The following is a 17,501-nucleotide window of genomic DNA, read 5'->3' as shown; positions in this document are numbered from 1 at the left end:
ATCACTTCCTCTGACCCCAGGCCTCTGTTGCATTCTCTGGTCCTCCAGCTGAGTCAGATGTGAGCACTTTGTTTCCTCAGCCACCTAACCTCCTGGAGGATTCTTCTGGAGCTCTGGGCAGGTGGAGCATTTACAGGCAGAGACTTTGCAGTCCGGTAGACCGGAGTTCAAATCCTGCCTCTGTTCCTAACTGAATTCATGCTGTGACAGGTTGCTTACCCTCCCTGAGCCTCTGTTCTCTATAAAATAGGATTCTTAATGGTTCCTACCTACTAGGTCTTATGCAAAGTAAATGAGAAATAATACATGAAAACCACTCGTTGTCTGGCACATTGATATGTGCTCAAAAATATTGTGGTGATTGATAATATTATCTACAAAATATCCTATATAGTGCATGCAATAAATACTTCAATATGATTGCTTCCTCCTCCAGGAAGCCTTCCCAGAAGCCCCCAGGCCAGGCTGGGTCTTGTGCAAGTAGTCCTACCCTGTGCTTCCTAAGTGGCTTCTTGAGAATGGTACCTGCTGGTCACTGTTCCCTCTGGCATAGTCACAACCAGTGAAAATAATGATATCACAAGCACACCAATTTACATGCCCTGATTGTGACCACAGCTGCGTGGAAAGAACCCCCAGGACAACAGGAGAGGATGTTAAAATGTTGCGTTAATCATCCCTGTAATTAATGTCTGAAGTCTTCCTTCCTCTTTGGAGTGCAGGGTCAGAGAACGTGCCTGCTTGTTTTTTGCTGTATCCCCAGTGCCTAGCAGGATCCTAATGAATATTAAATAGTTGAATGAATAGGGAACAAGTGCCCCAAATTCAGTTTTATCAGGAATTCACTGATTCTCTCATTCAGCAGATCTTTATTAAACATCTACCATGTGCCAGGCACTATTCCAGGCTCCTGGGTTACACCTGTGAACAAAACAAGCAAAGATGCTTGCCCCCGTGGGGTTTATGTTCTAACCATGTTGGTTGGGCATTGATACATATCCCAAAGGGATCGGTACTGGATCATTGCTCTTGGAACCATCCTCTCTTCACTAGGTTCAGCCATTCTAAGTGTGAGGTCTGTCAAAACTTCGCCTATTGTTTCCGTGTCAACAGAGGGCGTCTGGACAAAGCTTGGAGTGGATTTGAAGGAACATCAGCCACCCGTGGCTTTCCCTCGGGCCCCTTCCAACTATCCTGACATCCTTGCTCTCTTTCCAGGTCATGCTCTCAGAGCGAAAGGGCACAGATGAGCTCTATGCTGTGAAGATCCTCAAGAAGGATGTGGTGATCCAAGATGACGATGTGGAATGCACGATGGTGGAGAAGCGGGTGCTGGCCCTGCCCGGGAAGCCGCCGTTCCTGACCCAGCTGCACTCCTGCTTTCAGACCATGGTAACTGGCATGCAGGCCTGGCCACTCCACCTCCAGGGTTTCACCAGGATTTGGGCAAAGCTATCCCAGCAGCACCCACCCCAAAGGAACCCCTGGGCTCTCCCATTCTAGACGGGAAGATTTGGGGCCTGGGAAGTCTTCTGAGAGTTTCTGAGGTTGCTGCTGAGAAGTGCTCTCCTCTGAGGCAGATGCTGTTTCAACAAAGATAAAGGAACTCAGGCAATTGGTTTTATAACCAACAGAGCAGGGCCTTTCCCTGACAGCAAGAGGTGACTTGAGGACCGGCACTCAGGACTTTTGGTCTTACAATATGAGATGTAATAGCAGAACTTCCAGACGGCAGTGAGAAAAGGTCCCTGCGTTGTGACTTTAGATGGTCACGGTCGGCCCTGCAGACCCTTCAGATATATGCACGAGTACATCCTGCAAGTGGCATGGACCTTCTTGGAGGCGGGGTAGCCTGAGAAAGCCCTCAGAGGACTCCCGGAAGGCGCACAGTGTCCTAGGCAGGGGCTATGAGCTCAGAGCTGTGGCTCCAATGAAGGGAAGGGGACATTTGTCCACTATCTACTATTAACTGTGATTCCAACTCTATCTCCAAGAGCAGGAGACATCCCTTTAAGTAACTTCATAGCTTTTTCCTATCCAAATTAGACCTTGGCCTCCATACCTCAGGACGGGGAGGCCAGAGGCCAAAGACAAAGAGGTAAAAAGTAAATTCTTGCCTTTGGGGCTTCTAAGGGCCAGTGGCCCGGTGACTGAAAGATGCTTTAAGGGATTTTTCAAGATTATTTTGACTCTCTCCAGCTCTTACCCTACATACTAATTTTAGAGCTCAACCCCTTTGTGAGAGGGGATGCTATTGTATGCCGTGTATAATTTAAAGGTTGGGACTTCCTCTCTTCTCCAGCATCACCAAGTTCTGTGCTCTGCTAAGCTAGGTTAAACATTCGCAGCCGAGAAAGACCCATAGCCGGACTCGGGGTGTTTTCTTATTGCAGACCACACGCCAGCCGGAGAACTGCCCTGTGTGAGATGGGTAGAGCTGGAACTTGCTCCTTCCCTGTTCGAAGTAGTTTCTTGATACATTTTTGGGGTCAGAGAAACATGGGTTCAGATCCCGGCTCTGTCACTTATTGGCTGAGTGGCCTTGGGAAAATTATAAAACCATTCTGGGCCTCAGTTTCCTCATCTGTAAAATGGATGAGATAATAGTAGCGACAAGGTTGTTGTGAGGAGGAAGTGAGATTACACCTGAGAAGCTCTTAACACAGTGCTGGGTACCTGGTGAACGCTCAAGAAATGTTGGTTATTCACTTCACAAACATTTAACATTGGCCTTGACAAAGTGCTAGGTATAGAGCTGAGTAAGCTAGGTCCTGTTTTTAAGAAATTCATGGTCTTAGTGCAGAGGAAACAGATGTGGGGATGGTTACAAAACAACGCAATAGGGGGTGTGATGGCAGAACCTGGAGAGGCGATTGGGTCTGCAGAGCGTGACCTGGTCGCCACAAAGGCGTCTGCGTTTTGAGTGATGAGATGATTTTTGCTGGGGCCAGATTCTCCAAATCCTAGATAGTCTCGCTACCACAGGTTGTCGAGGGAGGAAACATTTTAGGCAATATGTACAGTATTCCTGAGGGGACTTTGGTCCACCAGCCCCTTTGGGGTCTGCTGGGTGACACAGGGCTATAAGAACATCCTTTGCCTCACTGCAGGCAGGACCAGGAGCTGGAATCGTGTTTGCCAAAGTATGGAGCATGCACCACTATTCTGGGTAGCGTGAAGGGTGCTTCTGGGTGGGGCATGGATTTGAAATTACATTCCCCTCCTCAGCTCACTTGAAGTTCTTCTGAGTACGTCGAGGACAATGTTTCCCTTTGGTTCTGGGACGCCCACAACATCTTTCTAACACTCACTTTTTTAACAAAGAGAGAGTACCAGGCTTCAGGTTCTGAGCTTTGGCAACCAGCAGTTTCTAGGTCATTGTTTTTGCTTTCATTGTATATATTTTTTACAGACTTCTTCAATTTATGACAGTGCTATGAAGTCTTTTCATTTCTTAATTTTGAGGTATAACTAATACAGAAAACCACACCAAATACATGCTTGAGTAATGAGTTATTATAAGGTGAAGTTCCTTGTACCACTATCCCGGCCGAGAAAGAGAACTTTGGCAGCCACTCTGGAAACTTCTCTGTGTTCTAATCTCAACCTCCCCCCAATGGTAGCTTGACTTCCTTGCCTGCCTTTATAGTTTTTCATCCCTCGATAGGCTAGTTTAATCTTTCCTGCTTTTAGAAGTTTGATATGTCTTTGAGTCTTTTGGTATAGTGATTTCCTCCCCTATCCCTTCCAGCCACTACTTTTATCTGCTGAGATCCCTGGGCGGTTTTCAGTCTGGGTTTTGCTGATTGCACAGTCATGGGATACTTCCACAGGACCCCTCTGTCCTCTGTGTTTCCTGTGCCTTGGTGGTTGACCTGAGGCTTAGTCAGACTGAGGTTCCATCCCTTTGGCAAGGCCGTGGGGGGTAGTGTATTCTTTCATCCAAAGGCACATAATGTCTGATTGTCTCTTTTTTGTGAGATTGGCAACCACTGATGCTCGATGCGTAGGTCCATTAATTCATTAAGGATTGTAAGATGGTGGTATCCTAATTCTATCATTTCTTTTTCATTTATTAGTTGGAATGCTTTTGTGAAGAGAGCCTGCTCCTTATCTATTGCCTGGTTCCCCAGTGGTACAGTTCATATAGGAAAGGCAGGATAAATGCTTGATTCTTCCCGTTATTTAACAGTTTTCATGAATTGGTTCATTATTATGCTCCAAAGGTGACTAATGTTTGCTCTTAAAAGAAAATTTTGGGGTAAAAGAAGAGAGTCACGTAAAGAAAAAAATATTTTTTAATTTAGTTTTTTTCATTGTGGTAACATTGGTTTATAACATTATATAAATTTCGGGTGTACATCGTTATGTTTTGATTCCTGTGTAGATTACATCATGTTCACCACCCAAAGACTAATTACCATCCATCACCACACGTGCGCCGAAACACCCGTTTTGCCCCCCTCCTTCCCTCCTTCCCCTGTGGTAACCACCAATCCAGTCTCTGTCTCTATGTGTTTCTGTTGTTTTTATCTTCTATTTATGAATGAGATCATATGGTATTTGACTTTTTTCCTCTGACTTATTTCACTTAGCATTAATACCGTCAAGGTCCATCTGTGTTGTCACAGATGGGCAGATTTCATCGTTTTTTATGGCTAAGTAGTTTTCCATTGTGTATAAATACACCACGTCTTCTTTATCCATTCGTCCCTTGATGGGTTGCTTCTAAGTCTTGGCTATTGTCAATAATGCAGCAGTGAACATAAGGGTGCATGTATCTTTACGCATTCATGTTTTCATGTTCTTTGGATAAATACCCAGCAGTGGAATAGCTGGATCACGTGGTATTTCTGTTCTTAATTTTTTGAGGAATCTCCATACTGTTTTCCATAGTGGCTGTACCAGTTTGCATTCCCACCAGCAGTGGATGAGAGTTCCCTTCTCTCCATATCCTCTCCAATACATATTTCCTGTCTTGTAAATTATAGCCATTCTGCCAGGCATGAGGTGATATCTCATTGTAACTTTGATTTACATTTCCCTGATAATTAGTGATGTTGAACATCTTTTCATGTACCTGTTGGCCATCTATATATCTTCTTTGGAGAAATGTCTGTTCAGATCTTTTGCCCATTTTTAAATTGGCTTTTGTTGTTGTTGTTGTTGAGATGTGTGAGTTCTTTATATATTTTGGATCTTAACCCCTTATCAGATATATGATTTGCAAAATATCTTCTCCCAATTGTTAGCTTGTCTTTTCATTTGGATGATGGTTTCCTTTGCTGTGCAGAAGCTTTTTAGTCTGATGTAGTCCCATTTGTTCATTTTTTCTTTTGTTTCCCTTGCCTGGTCAGACATGGTTCTTGAAAATATGCTGCTAAGACCAATGTCAAAGAGTGTACTGCCTATGTTTTCTTCTAGAAGTTTCATGGTTTCAGGTCTTACATTCACATCTTTAACCCATTTTTAGTTAATGTTTGTGTGTAGTGTAAGATAAGATCTACTTTCATTCTTTTGCATGTGGCTGTCCAGTTTTCCCAACACCATTTATTGAAGAGACTATCCTTTCTCCATTGTATGTTCTTGGCTCCCTTGTTGAAAATTAGCTGTCTGTAGATGTGTGGGTTTATTTCTGGGCTCTCAATTCTGTTCCATTGATCTGTATGTCTGTTTTTGTGCCAAAGAAAAATATTAAGTGAGCAAGAATTCATATCAGAGGGGGCTTGGCAAAGGTGGGGAGGGGCATACATCTTACTAGTCTAGACCTCTAGTTTTACCTTGGGAAGTTAAGGCCTAGGGGTGTTCAAGTGGTGGCAGAGACAGGACTAGACTGGAGTCTTAAACCTCTAGACTCCCTCATTCCCACATCTTCTCTTTTTTCCATTGGTGGTCCCTAGATTGACTCCCTGACATCACCAGGTGAAGGACGGTCTCAGTGTGGTAAATAGACTCAAAGAGGTCTTGTTCTCAGGGAGGAAGCTGGGCTCATTCACAGCAGCAGTTTTCAATTTCAGCTGGATGTGTTGAGATTGGGGGAAATTAGTCATTTGTGACTAATATTCATTAAAGTACAGTATCTTCGTTTGTAATTTACTGTTTTAAAAATGATAGAGTAAATGTGAGTTTATTCATTTAATATTGAGCCACCTTGCTCAGCTATATTTCAGTGTGCTTTCTGGAATTAGAGAGCAGGGCCTGGGTTGACATGGAAAGTGTACAGCTGGGTCCCTGCAAGGAGTTGTCGCATGCCAGGGAAGAGAAGAGCCAAGAGAGCATAGAAGACGAGGGTTCAGTGGATTCGAGTTTTGCCTGGGGATGAAGGTGCCACATTGGAGACCCAGGCACTCTTCCCGTCCAGCAAAGCCAGGGGTGGAACGGCTTGCTTTCTCCTTGGTGAGGATCAGATGAAATAGTTATCCTGTCTCTAGGGGCTGTGTTGTTGGGGGGAAGCAGGTAACTTGACATGGTAGAGTTATGCTTGGCTAGAGGAGATGCACTTCTTGTGAGGGAGAGGCCCTCGGGGGCTGAGCAAGGCCAGCTGAGGGACGAGCAGAGACCCCTCCCATTGCAACTTCACTCAGCGGCAGAGGCTCACGGAGTGAAAGGCCCCAATTTAAATTACTTTTTTTTAAACTTACTTTTCCTTTTTTTTGGCTAACCACATATATTTTAATTTTATAAATTAAATTTATTTCAAAAGCATAATAATGCCTGCTATATGTCGGGCACAGGACTAACCATCTTAAGCCACATGACACCCTTTGGATGAGTCCTGTCATCACCCGTTTCACAGATGAGGGGACTGAGGCCACACAGCTAGTACATTTCAGGGCGAGGATTTGAATCCAGGCAGCCTGGTTCCAAGAGGCTTTACACTTAACTGCTGCCCCAAGAGGTGCTGAGTGTGGATCACCGATTCCCACTGCACCTGCCACCCCTGGGGTGGGACACCAGCAGCCAGCCTGTCTGCAGGCTCCAGCAGGGGCCTGAGCTCTAACCGAGCCTGGCTTATCTCTCACCTGCTCAGTAAAGGCACATGCTGATGAGCTTTCCCGTCTCTAGAGTGGCTGACTTTCCATCTGAGCATCTCCCATTGTATGGGCCTTCAAAACTTTTATTTCACATGTTTCACAAAATATCTTATGATGGAAGGGATTATCTGTCATCCCTCTTTGCTGGTGAAAGGATTGAGGATCTGAGATGCACAGTAGTTCTCTGTAGACACAGCACAGGGTCACAGGCCCGCTGAACTCAGAGCCCAAGCTTTCACTAGTAGACTGTTGAGTTGCCACCAAAATGGGCTTAAAAGGGATGATATAAACAACAAAAAGCAGCAGCTGACATTAGTGAGCACTTCAGCATGCGTCAGGCACATGCTCAGCACTCTACAGGTATTCTCTCATTTGATCCTCCCAACACCCCTACTGGGAGGGCACAGTTGCTGTCCCCAATTTATAGATAAGGACACTGATATTCAGAGAAGTTAGGTAACTCATGCAATACCACTCAGTTGGTAAGTGGTGGTACTGGGATTTGTTCTGTAAGAGTCCAGAACCCCAAACTCCGAAGCCTTGCTGTCCTGCCTCTGCCTTAACTCCAGATTCCTTTTTCTAGTTTATAAATTATTTTCACTTTCTCGTGATCACATCTGATTTTCACAAGAACATTATGAGCAAGTATTACTGTCCACATTTCCATACAAAGGGACCCGACCCTCAGAAAGATGAAATGGCTCTGCTTACACAATCGGTAAGTGGCAGGTTCCCTACTGCCCCTTCGGGTGTTCTTTCCGCTGTGGAAGAGTCACCTACTGACCCCACAAGGATATTGCAGCAATGGGAAAGATTTTATGGTGGGAGTGATCTTAAAGTTTAGGGACCACTGTGTATATACGAGGCAAACCATCGTTAGTGTGGCTCAGGTGAGCAGGACGGTGACACCCCTTTTGGGGGAAGGCCCTTGAGGGTGGTCGTCTGGCTCATGCTCACCTTCTAGAATTGCACAACCCCGACCCCAGATAGGTGCTCCAGAGGGGGAGGCAGCCTGGGCTGGAATGGGCAGGGTCCCTAAAAGTCAGATCGTTATCGCCAGTCTACGGAGGATACTCATTGATTCTGTCAACGACTATTTATTTGTTGAAATAAATGTGTCAGGACCCAGCTGCGTCACTGTGAGGGGTGCATCAGTGAACAAAAGATGAAATCCCTGTCCCTTTGGAATTTACATTCTAATGGAGGAGATAGGTAATAAACAAGAACAGTAAAAAATAGAGGGGAGAGAAAGATGCTATTTTTGATAGGATGATCAAGGAAGGTCTTTCTGATAAGGATGACATTTGAGCAGAGACCAGAGAAGGTGAGAGAGCGAGGCATGTAGATATCTGGGGGCAAAGTGTTCTCGACAGCAGGAAAAGTGAGTGTAAGTGCCTGAGGCGGGAACATGCTCGGTGTGTTTGAGGAGCAGCGAGGAGGCCAGTGTAGCCCAAGTAGACTGTCATTTTGTATTTTGTGACCCAGAATTCCCTTATGAATCAGCTACCTTTAAAAAATGACAAATCTAGTATAACATGCTGCAAATTTGAAATGTTTTTCTTGCTAGAGACTTAGAATTTTGACGATGCAAGATCCTTAATAGAATAAAAAACCCAAAGGTGATCAAAATAGATAAGAGGGAAAAAGACACCCACCCGTATACAAAATAACTTTTGTCATCCTTAAAATGATGCAAATTTAATTTCTAAAAGCTTACTTAGAAAAGCAAAGTTACATCAGAAGTATTCTTAGACAATTGGATTTAAAAAATCTTTGAAAAATATGCATGGCACATGTTAACAGAAAATGTAAGATATTAAATTATTTTTAGGAGATTTTTCTAAGTGTGTTAAAACTGAATATGCATGTGGAAAAGAATCAGAAAGAGACATGGACAAATCAAAACATTGATTTGCTTTAGTGAGGGCTCCATGGGCAATGGTCTTTGTTTTGAATTTATATTATTTCCGAAGTATCTATAATAAAACAGTTTAAATGTGTTGAATGTGCCACAAGACAGCAAAAGATAGTACCCAAATAGATGCAAAAGCCATCAGAAGGAGGTTGAATTTTTAGAGGATTGCTAGTTAGATGAATTGGTCTTAGGAGAATGGTGTTTAGGCAAATTGTTCTAGAAGCACAAAGGGATAAGCATGAGCACCTCAGTCAAATAAAATTTGGGTCTGTGATGATAGGCTGTGTGACCTCCAGGAAATCACCTAACAGCTCTGAATATTGGTTCTGTCTTCTTCAAACTGGGCCTAATGAGTGAAGATTAAAAGAGATGCTATACAAAGTGCAGAATAAACAATAAATAGAGGCTACCTGCATTATCAGAGCTGGGCTGGAGGGGCACCTTGCTGCACGGGCATGAAAGGATTATGTTTCTTCCAGTCCTTTTGCAGTCTTTCCCAGGGACAATTGTCAGCCCGGCACATTCATGCAATTTCCCAACTGCCAGTGGGCACAAGCAGTTAAGTCTCCTCAGCAAAACATCTATTTTAAATGTTTTCTTTTCAATTGAACATATGCACTTCTTTTTTTTTTTTTAAATAGAATTAGATTTTATGAGTCACTGAAGGACAGAAGTTACTTCCTCCCCAAATTTGCTGTCGTGGCCCAGCAAGAACTCAGCTGCAAGGCATGCTGGGAAGGGTGTCAAGCCGGAATGCAAGAGGGGACAGGGAGGGGAATGAGGATGACTACATTTGTAGAGATGACCCCTGATGGCATGTCTGTTGAGCCTCGAGAGTGTCACAAGGTCCTGGTGACTCAGGGTCAGCTCTGGGTTGGCAGCAGCGTCCAAGGGTGTGGTTTGATCTAAGGGCATTGCTGTAGGAAGCTGTGGCAGTAGTCTCAGAGTCAGCAGTGATTTAGTTGCAAGAAATAGAGCACCCCCTCCTCCAACCTAGCTGATGTTAGTTTTTAAAAAAGGATTTTGTTGGAAGGAAGCAATCCAAAGGTAAAGATGTGCCTTAGACTCATTAGGAACTAGAATCTATAGCTTCGAAGGTTTCTAGAATAGATCTCTATTTCTTTCTCCTTGTTTTCTTTGCTATTCCCTGCTCGTGGTAACATGGCTTCTCTAGCCCCTTGCAGTTTGCCTAACCTCCAAATTCCCTGAGTTCCCATTGATACTCATAAGAAAGAGAATCTGATTGCTTCAGCGTAGGTCAGGTGTTTTACTCCTGTCCCAATCAGCTGGTAATTGGCTACTACTCATTTGGCAGGAACCTTTAAGAAGGGATTGTTTCTAAAGTGTGGAAATAATTGGTGCTCATGTCAGGTGGGAGACACCATCCTAAGTCCGGGGAAACTAGCTGGGTTGGAGCAGGACATAGCCTGCTGCTGGTGGTACAAACATGGCATTCAGTGCCTCCAAGGAGAGGAAGCTGATGAGGGCTTTGCAGGGGTCAGGGGTTTAGGGAACTAAAGCCATCCGAAGATCTTGAGTGCAGGAAAGGAGCCAGGGATTCAAGCCAGGCATATAAAGCTGGGTTGGGTAAGAATAGACAGCTTGCTTCTCTCTGCCTTCTTGATGGTGGCCGTTGCACATTCATTCAATAATCAAAGGTCCAGAGAATTCTAAGGAAGAAGAAAGATGGTCCTAGCCCTTGAGAACTTTGCTCTTTATGTGGAAGGGCAAGGCTTAGAAAGCTGCAAAAAAGAGCATCAGTTGCTTGATTCTGGTAGTGATTCTAAGGCTATAGACTGCAGAGGAAGGAAAAGTTGTGATTGACACAAGTCCTTGACCACACACTTACTTGAGCAACACTCTGTGAGTTTGCATGGACTTGATGTGCCTCATCTGATACTATCTTTGCAACACCCCCATGAAGGACAAGCTATTGTTACCCCCTTTAGGAAGGCAGGGCAAGTTTAAGTATCTGATGCAAGGTCTCAGAGTGAGTAAGCAATGTAAGTGGAACTTGAACCCATGATTAGCTTATGCCAAAGCGAGGGCTCTTAACTACAGGACTGCACGGCTTCTCGAGAGAAACAGATGGATCTGAGCAATAAGAGAAACAGCTCACAGACGGGATTAATTCACTGTTCAGCTTAGAAAATCACTAAAGATCATTAATTAGGTAAATGCTTACTGTAACTCACCTTAGAGCCTGGTACATACTCTTGGAGTTGCCCACATGGTTGATTTGCTCTGTCCATGGTACCATATTGAAAGTGGCAAATGTTCCCCTGGCAGTCACATGGGCATCATGTCACATCCCACTTCCCTCTGTCTTGGAGGAAGAATGATTACCTCTGAATTCTCTGCCCTATCCTAGACCCCCCAGGTGAATTCCACACATCCCATCCAGTCATTGTTGTAAATCAGGCTATCCTCATACTCATGCTCCAAATTTGAGAAATTCTATCCAACTATTTTACATGATGCAGTGACAGACAAACATTTAAATTTATTTATTTACTGATTAAATATGAGAGACAAATGAGAAAGGAAATTTAAAATTAACTGAAGTCGCTTCATGCTCAGGGGATAAGGGCAATGTGTAATGAAGGATAACAGTCATAACTATGACAATTTGGAAGAAACACTTTGCAAGTTGAGCAGACTGGCTAGTTTGAAGAGAAAGATGGTGAGCTTGCCTTTGTGAGCTTTTAATTGGAGTTGACAGTGGAACACCCACGTAGAAACGTCCTGCAACCAGCTGGAGCTGACTGGAGCTCCAGAGAAAGGGAGAGGATAGAAATCTAAGTCAAGATTCATCAGCCCAGAGAGATGAGAGTTGAAATTTTGAGCCATGACACGTCCTCTTTGGAAAGCTGAGCAAGTAGCAGAGAGCCAAGCTGGGCCTTGAGTCGATGCACAATACATACTTTTTGATTTTCACATAGTAGAGTCCAGCAAATAAGTCCTAATCAAAAACCACTGCCTGTGACTCTAAGAAAGATCTTTTGAGGCTTTGAAATAATTTTATGGGGAGAGTTGGGAACAAAGTCAAATTTCAGGGCACCATGGAGGAGAATAATTAGGTACGAATTGGAGGCAGTGGGTAAGGGCTGAAGTCCTCAGAGCTTACCCTTTATGGCTCTCATGCAATTTCTTTTATCACATTCTGTTTTAGATTATGGCCTGAGTTAGTTGTATATTTGTTTTCACAATGATTCTGAATTCTCCAAGGGCCAGGTCTTTGCCTTATTCATCATTTTTGACCCTTTAACACCTAAAACATGACTTGCAAAAACAAATGCTCAATAAAAGTTCTAAAATTCACTTCCCTGCTCAAGATTGGCTCTAGATGGCCTCTGGCAGTGTTTTCAACATTTCAATGTTCCTTACTTTGGAGCAGGAGATGAACCGGTGGTACATGGACAAATTACATTTGTTTTAAAAATAAGTCATTTAAGGGATTGGGATACCAAAGCCAGGCAGGATACAGCACAGGGTTGATAAACTCTAGGTATGCATTTACTTTTTACAGAGACAATGCATTTCCATTTATGACTTTGGTATGAAATTTTAAAATTTTAAAATAACTGTGTTTAAGTTAAAACAAAAGCAAGTTAATAAAGATATTTAAAAATAAGTAAATTTTAGTAGATGACGCAGACCAGCATGGTAACGATCTTGAAGCCAGTGGATGAGACACCCCAAGTTTGAGCTGATGGCCTTATGCACTTTGTCATAATCTGTCCCACCCTACCTTGCCCCTTCTCCTGTTTAACTCTATGCATTCTGCTCTCCCTCTCCAGCAATAGTAGCCGTAAAATCAGGAGCTTCAAGTGCTAGTTATATTTTTCACAATACACATTAAAATAAACACAAACCTATACAGGTAACAACATATGCATCCATAGCCCACCTAAAATTATCTCCCACCCCCTTTTGGGAAACATTGCTGTTTGGAAATTTATCTGGTCTCCCTCACTCATCTAGGGAATCCTTCACATCAGGCACCATGGATTGTTCACAGCAGCATTTCTGGCCGTAGAATAGTGCCTGGCATACAGCAGACATCGTTAAGTGTTTGTTCGGAAAATGAAAGGACAGTGAAACGCCAGCCATAATGTTTAATAGCTGAGATACTGGTGTGCCAAAGCCGGACTCAGTACGGTTCAAAGATGATGATCTCGGGGTTCCCCTGCATATGGTTAGCGGTAGAAACAGACCGTAAGACGTGGTATTACCCACAGTGGAGCTCTCCCCGGGATTCTGACGAATGAGTTTGGGGGGCAAGTTGAGTTCTTCCAAGCAGAAAGCAAGCAAGTGAAATCTCTCCCTCACTTATTTCTCTCTCTCTGTGGCCGATGCCATCTGTTCGTTTTAAAAATAATTTTTAAAAGCAAGTGTTTTGGTTCTCTTCAACGTGCAGCAAAGACAGATGCTATTTTTAGGCTTGTTTTCTATCAAAAAAAAAACCCCAAAGAACCAGGGGCTGGATGTCGATAGTTCTGGCTGACTGTCTCCACTCTGCCACTGACTTGTCTGTGACCTTTTTGCAAATCTCATATGGCTTGGACTCTGAGAACAGAAGTGATAATTCTGCCTCCTCTCTGCCTCTCATTAGAGATGTTGAGAGGGTGAAGTAGTATCAGTCTGAGAAAGTCGACATTTCCAAAAAAAAAAAATGATTAACCTGTACGCCTCTCCTGTGACCTGCCAGCTTCTGTCTTGATGTATGACTGGATCTCTATGTCCCTTCTCTCCTGCCCTCAACCTGATGCCCTCAGAAGGGAGGACACACCCACACATCCTTACAATGTCTAGCTCAGAACCTTACATGGAAAGCAGCCTAATAAGAGGTTGCAAGTGTAGACCGTGGGAAGGAGCTGCCTGGGTTCAAATCTTGGCTCTGCAACCTAACAGCTGAGTGGCCATCGGCAAGACCCTTTCTGATCTTCAACTGTCGTGTCTTTACAAGGGGGAGAATAGTAATACTGATCACATTGGGTTGTTTAGAGAGAGAAGTGAGACAATAGATATAAAGCACTTGGCTCAGTTACATAGTAACTGCTCACAAGATGGTAGCTTTATTTCTTATTGCTGTTATTCTAATTATTAGACAATACACATTTGATAAATGTACATATGGCTGTTATATTTAAGATAAAGTTCATGCACTGTAAGGAACTGGTGATTTAACATTTGTCACACGGCCAACATCATGTTAGGCACTTTACATATGTTGTCTTCGTACTCTACGGGGCAAGTGAACAATGTCCACTGTACAGGTAAAGAGAAAGCTGGAGATCTGAGAGGTTAGGTTAACTGCTCATTGTTGCCCAGCTAGTAAGTAGTGGAATGAGACTTCAAATCTTATATTGATTTCAAAAGTGGAAACTTTGCCCTCTGCTTCACTTTCCCAGACCCTGCTCCTGATTGCATAGCCCCGCACAAAAGCTTTGCGACTTTTGACAGTAAACCTCTCTTTACATTGCAACCCAGCCCTCCCGACATACAAATATAACCAAAACACACATGTCACAAAATAACCTAGTGGTACCCTGTGCAGGGCACTCTGATAATTTCTATTCCATTCTCTTTCTTTTTGTGTTTTATTAAGTTGATCATGTGGCATAAAGGAATAGCTTGACCCAAGTGGCAGTCTCTAAGGAGAGGTGAAGTCATTCATTCATTTAACAACAGCCTTTGATGGAAGGAGAGAAGGCGGATGTCCTGTAGGTGCTGCCCAAGGACCATAACACACGTCGGTCTCATTGAATCCCAGCAACAGCGCTGTGGTTCAGTTATCATCTCCATTTCTCAGAAAAGGAGACCCAGATGTTTCATAACTTCTCCAAATATACCCAGCTATCAGGAGGCAGAGCTGGGTTTCAGATAAAGTCTCTTTGGAACCATTCTCTGGGCACCTGCTGTGTGCTAGTCATGGCACAGGAATAGGGCTTACACGGCTGAGCAGGACACAGCCCCTGACTTTACGTCTCCCTTGAAAGATGTGTTGAAAAACTTCCCTGAATGGGGTATAGATTTCTTTTTCTGGCCCAAATTCTTTTACTTCTAGATATGCCCTCCTAGCCACTATTTTTCAAACTTTAATAATTCATTTTTTTTCCTGCATAGTCTCTCTGTTAGTTATCTAATGCGGAGTCCCTCAAAATCCAGTGGCTTAAAACAAGAATAAACATTTATTATCTCACAGTTTCTGTGGGGCAGGAATTCAGGAGTGGCTTACCTGGGTCGTTCTGGCTTTGGGGTCTCCAGTGAAAACTGCAGTCTCCTTGGCAGCTGGGATTGCCATCATCCAAAGATTTGCCTGGGCTGGAGGATCTGTTTCCAAGGTGGCTTACTCGCATGGCTGGGGAGTCGGTGCTGGCTGTTGGCAGGAGGCCTCAGTTCTTCGCCAGATGTACCTTTCTATAGAACTGCTTGACTGTCCCCTGACTTGGTGGCTGGCTTCCCCCAGAGCGAGCAATCCAAGAGAGAGCAAAGTAGAAGCTGTAATGTCTTACGTGACCTAGTCTTGGAAGTCACGCACTGTTGTTTTTACAATACGCTGTTAGTTACACAAATTAGTCCTATTCCTTGTGAGAAGGGACTGCACAAGGACGTGAGCACCAGGAGGTGACAATCACTGGGGGGCCATCATGGAGGTTGGCTGCCACTGCTGCCTATTACCTGTAATATGATTTGCTCAATATTTCCCACATTTTATTAAAATTAGCTTTGTCCTAAACAATAATATCTATTAAGTCACAAGATTAATGGGCTAATTACATTTTCCGGTACAAATGAATATAAACTTAGAGTTATTAATTAAAAAACAAATTCCTGTACCACCTCCGCTCACTTGCACACCTCCAATGGCACACGTACTGCACTTGGAGAAGCAATGGGCCTGGCGAATAAGGGCCTGTCATAGGGTCCTGGTGGTTTTGGTCATAAATCCCAGCTGCTCCCTGCTCTCCACTTGGACCCCAAGAAGCTGCAAGATGTTGATTTTGCTCTTTACTCTCCTCTTCCAGGACCGCCTGTACTTTGTGATGGAGTATGTCAACGGGGGTGACCTCATGTACCACATCCAACAAGTTGGCCGGTTTAAGGAGCCTCATGCTGTGTAAGTGGGAACTTGTGCTTTCCCCTTGGGATGAATGGATGATTGTTAGTTCCCTTGGGTTTTTAGCTGAATAGCGATTATAAACATCCTTGGCTTCTTCATGAGAAATGTATGGCCAACGGAAAAGGGCATTCTGCTTGATATGGGGTGCTTCTTTCTTTCCTGATACCAGCTAAGAACTTGAAGCTTGAAAACCGCACCTGTTTCCTTATCTCTAATTCTTTTTATTTTTAAGATTGGCACCTGAGCTAACATCTGTTGCCACTCTTTTTCTCCTTCTTATTCTTCTTCCTCCCAAAACCCCGCAGTACATAGTTGTAGGTCCTTCTGGTTGTGCTATGTGGGGCGCCGCCTCAGCGTGGCCTGATGAGCAGTGCCATGTGGGTGCCCAGGATCTGAACCGGCAAGACCCTGGGCCACCGAAGTGGAGCGCGCAAACCTAACCATTCAACCACGGGACCTGCCCCTCCTTATCTCTCATTCTTGCTCCTGACTCTTGAGGAAAGGCTCTACAGCTTCCTTGGAGAATGTCATCGTAGGTTTTGTTTATTCTTTGCTGGTATTTATTAGGAGCTTACTCTGTGCCAGGCCCAGAGAGATTTTGGAAACTTGCTCAAGATCACAGAGCTGTGTGAGGCAGACCCAGAATTCTGACCCGACTCTCCTTTGCTCATGTTCTCTGTCCTACACCACACTGTCTCTTAGGTGCCCTCATGCCAGGGAGATGAAAGATCAAGCTGCATAGAGGCTGTGCTCTGTGGGGTGGGGAGACTGTTTCCAGGTTCTTGGAAATGTGTTTCCCCTCCTGAGTCCATTCTGTCCCCTTCAGTCCACAAGGCAGCCAGTCTCTTCTTTCCAGCATGCAAATCTCATCATATTTCTCCCCTGCTGTTGGTGAACAGGAACATGGCAAATCACAGGATTAGCCACAATAACGTCTCCCAGAGAGTTTGCTGAGATCTTATTGTCCCTCTAGAAGGCTCTCAGGGGCTCATATCTAGGACCCCATCCTGTCATTGCAGAGGTTTACTGGCTCCTGTTCAAATCAGCCTTGCCTCTTCTCCTCCCACCTGCCAAGATTGTGAGCACTATATTCTGATAGGGTTTGCATTCTTGTGCTTCCAAATCACGCCATTCATATATCTTGGCGCAATTCTAATGGGATTATAAGGTTGGGTCTCTTCTTTTATTTCTAACATCTAATTGACTACAGGCCTTAATCCCATTATTACACAAGATGTATTGTCAGGACACTTAACATAGCTCCCAAAGCCCTGCCTAAGCCTGTGGTATAACTGAGCTTTCTGGCTCTCCCAAAACCTCTTTCCTTCTGGGCCTTCATTAAGAGCTTACACATCAGACAGGTGCTGTTTCCAATCCTGGCTGGGCCATTCATTAGCTGTATAACTTGGCCAAATTATTTCATGTC

At 44.1% G+C, this 17,501-nt stretch overlaps 1 protein-coding gene across 2 annotated transcripts in view; it reads left to right on the top strand.

Annotated features, from left to right (window-relative positions):
* PRKCB (protein kinase C beta) overlaps positions 1-17,501 on the top strand; it is a 304,452-nt gene that overhangs the window by 246,509 nt on the left and 40,442 nt on the right. For both annotated transcript variants that reach the window (XM_044746781.2, XM_044746780.2), the window contains exons 10-11: positions 1,219-1,392; positions 15,981-16,072. In XM_044746781.2, the coding sequence (XP_044602716.1) occupies positions 1,219-1,392; positions 15,981-16,072 (266 nt within the window). The remainder of the gene's footprint in view (positions 1-1,218; positions 1,393-15,980; positions 16,073-17,501) is intronic.

This window comes from Equus asinus, chromosome 14, assembly GCF_041296235.1.
Source record: "Equus asinus isolate D_3611 breed Donkey chromosome 14, EquAss-T2T_v2, whole genome shotgun sequence".
NCBI lineage: Eukaryota > Metazoa > Chordata > Mammalia > Perissodactyla > Equidae > Equus > Equus asinus.
Note: the sequence above shows the minus strand (reverse complement) of the source record. Positions and strands in the feature narration are given on the sequence as shown.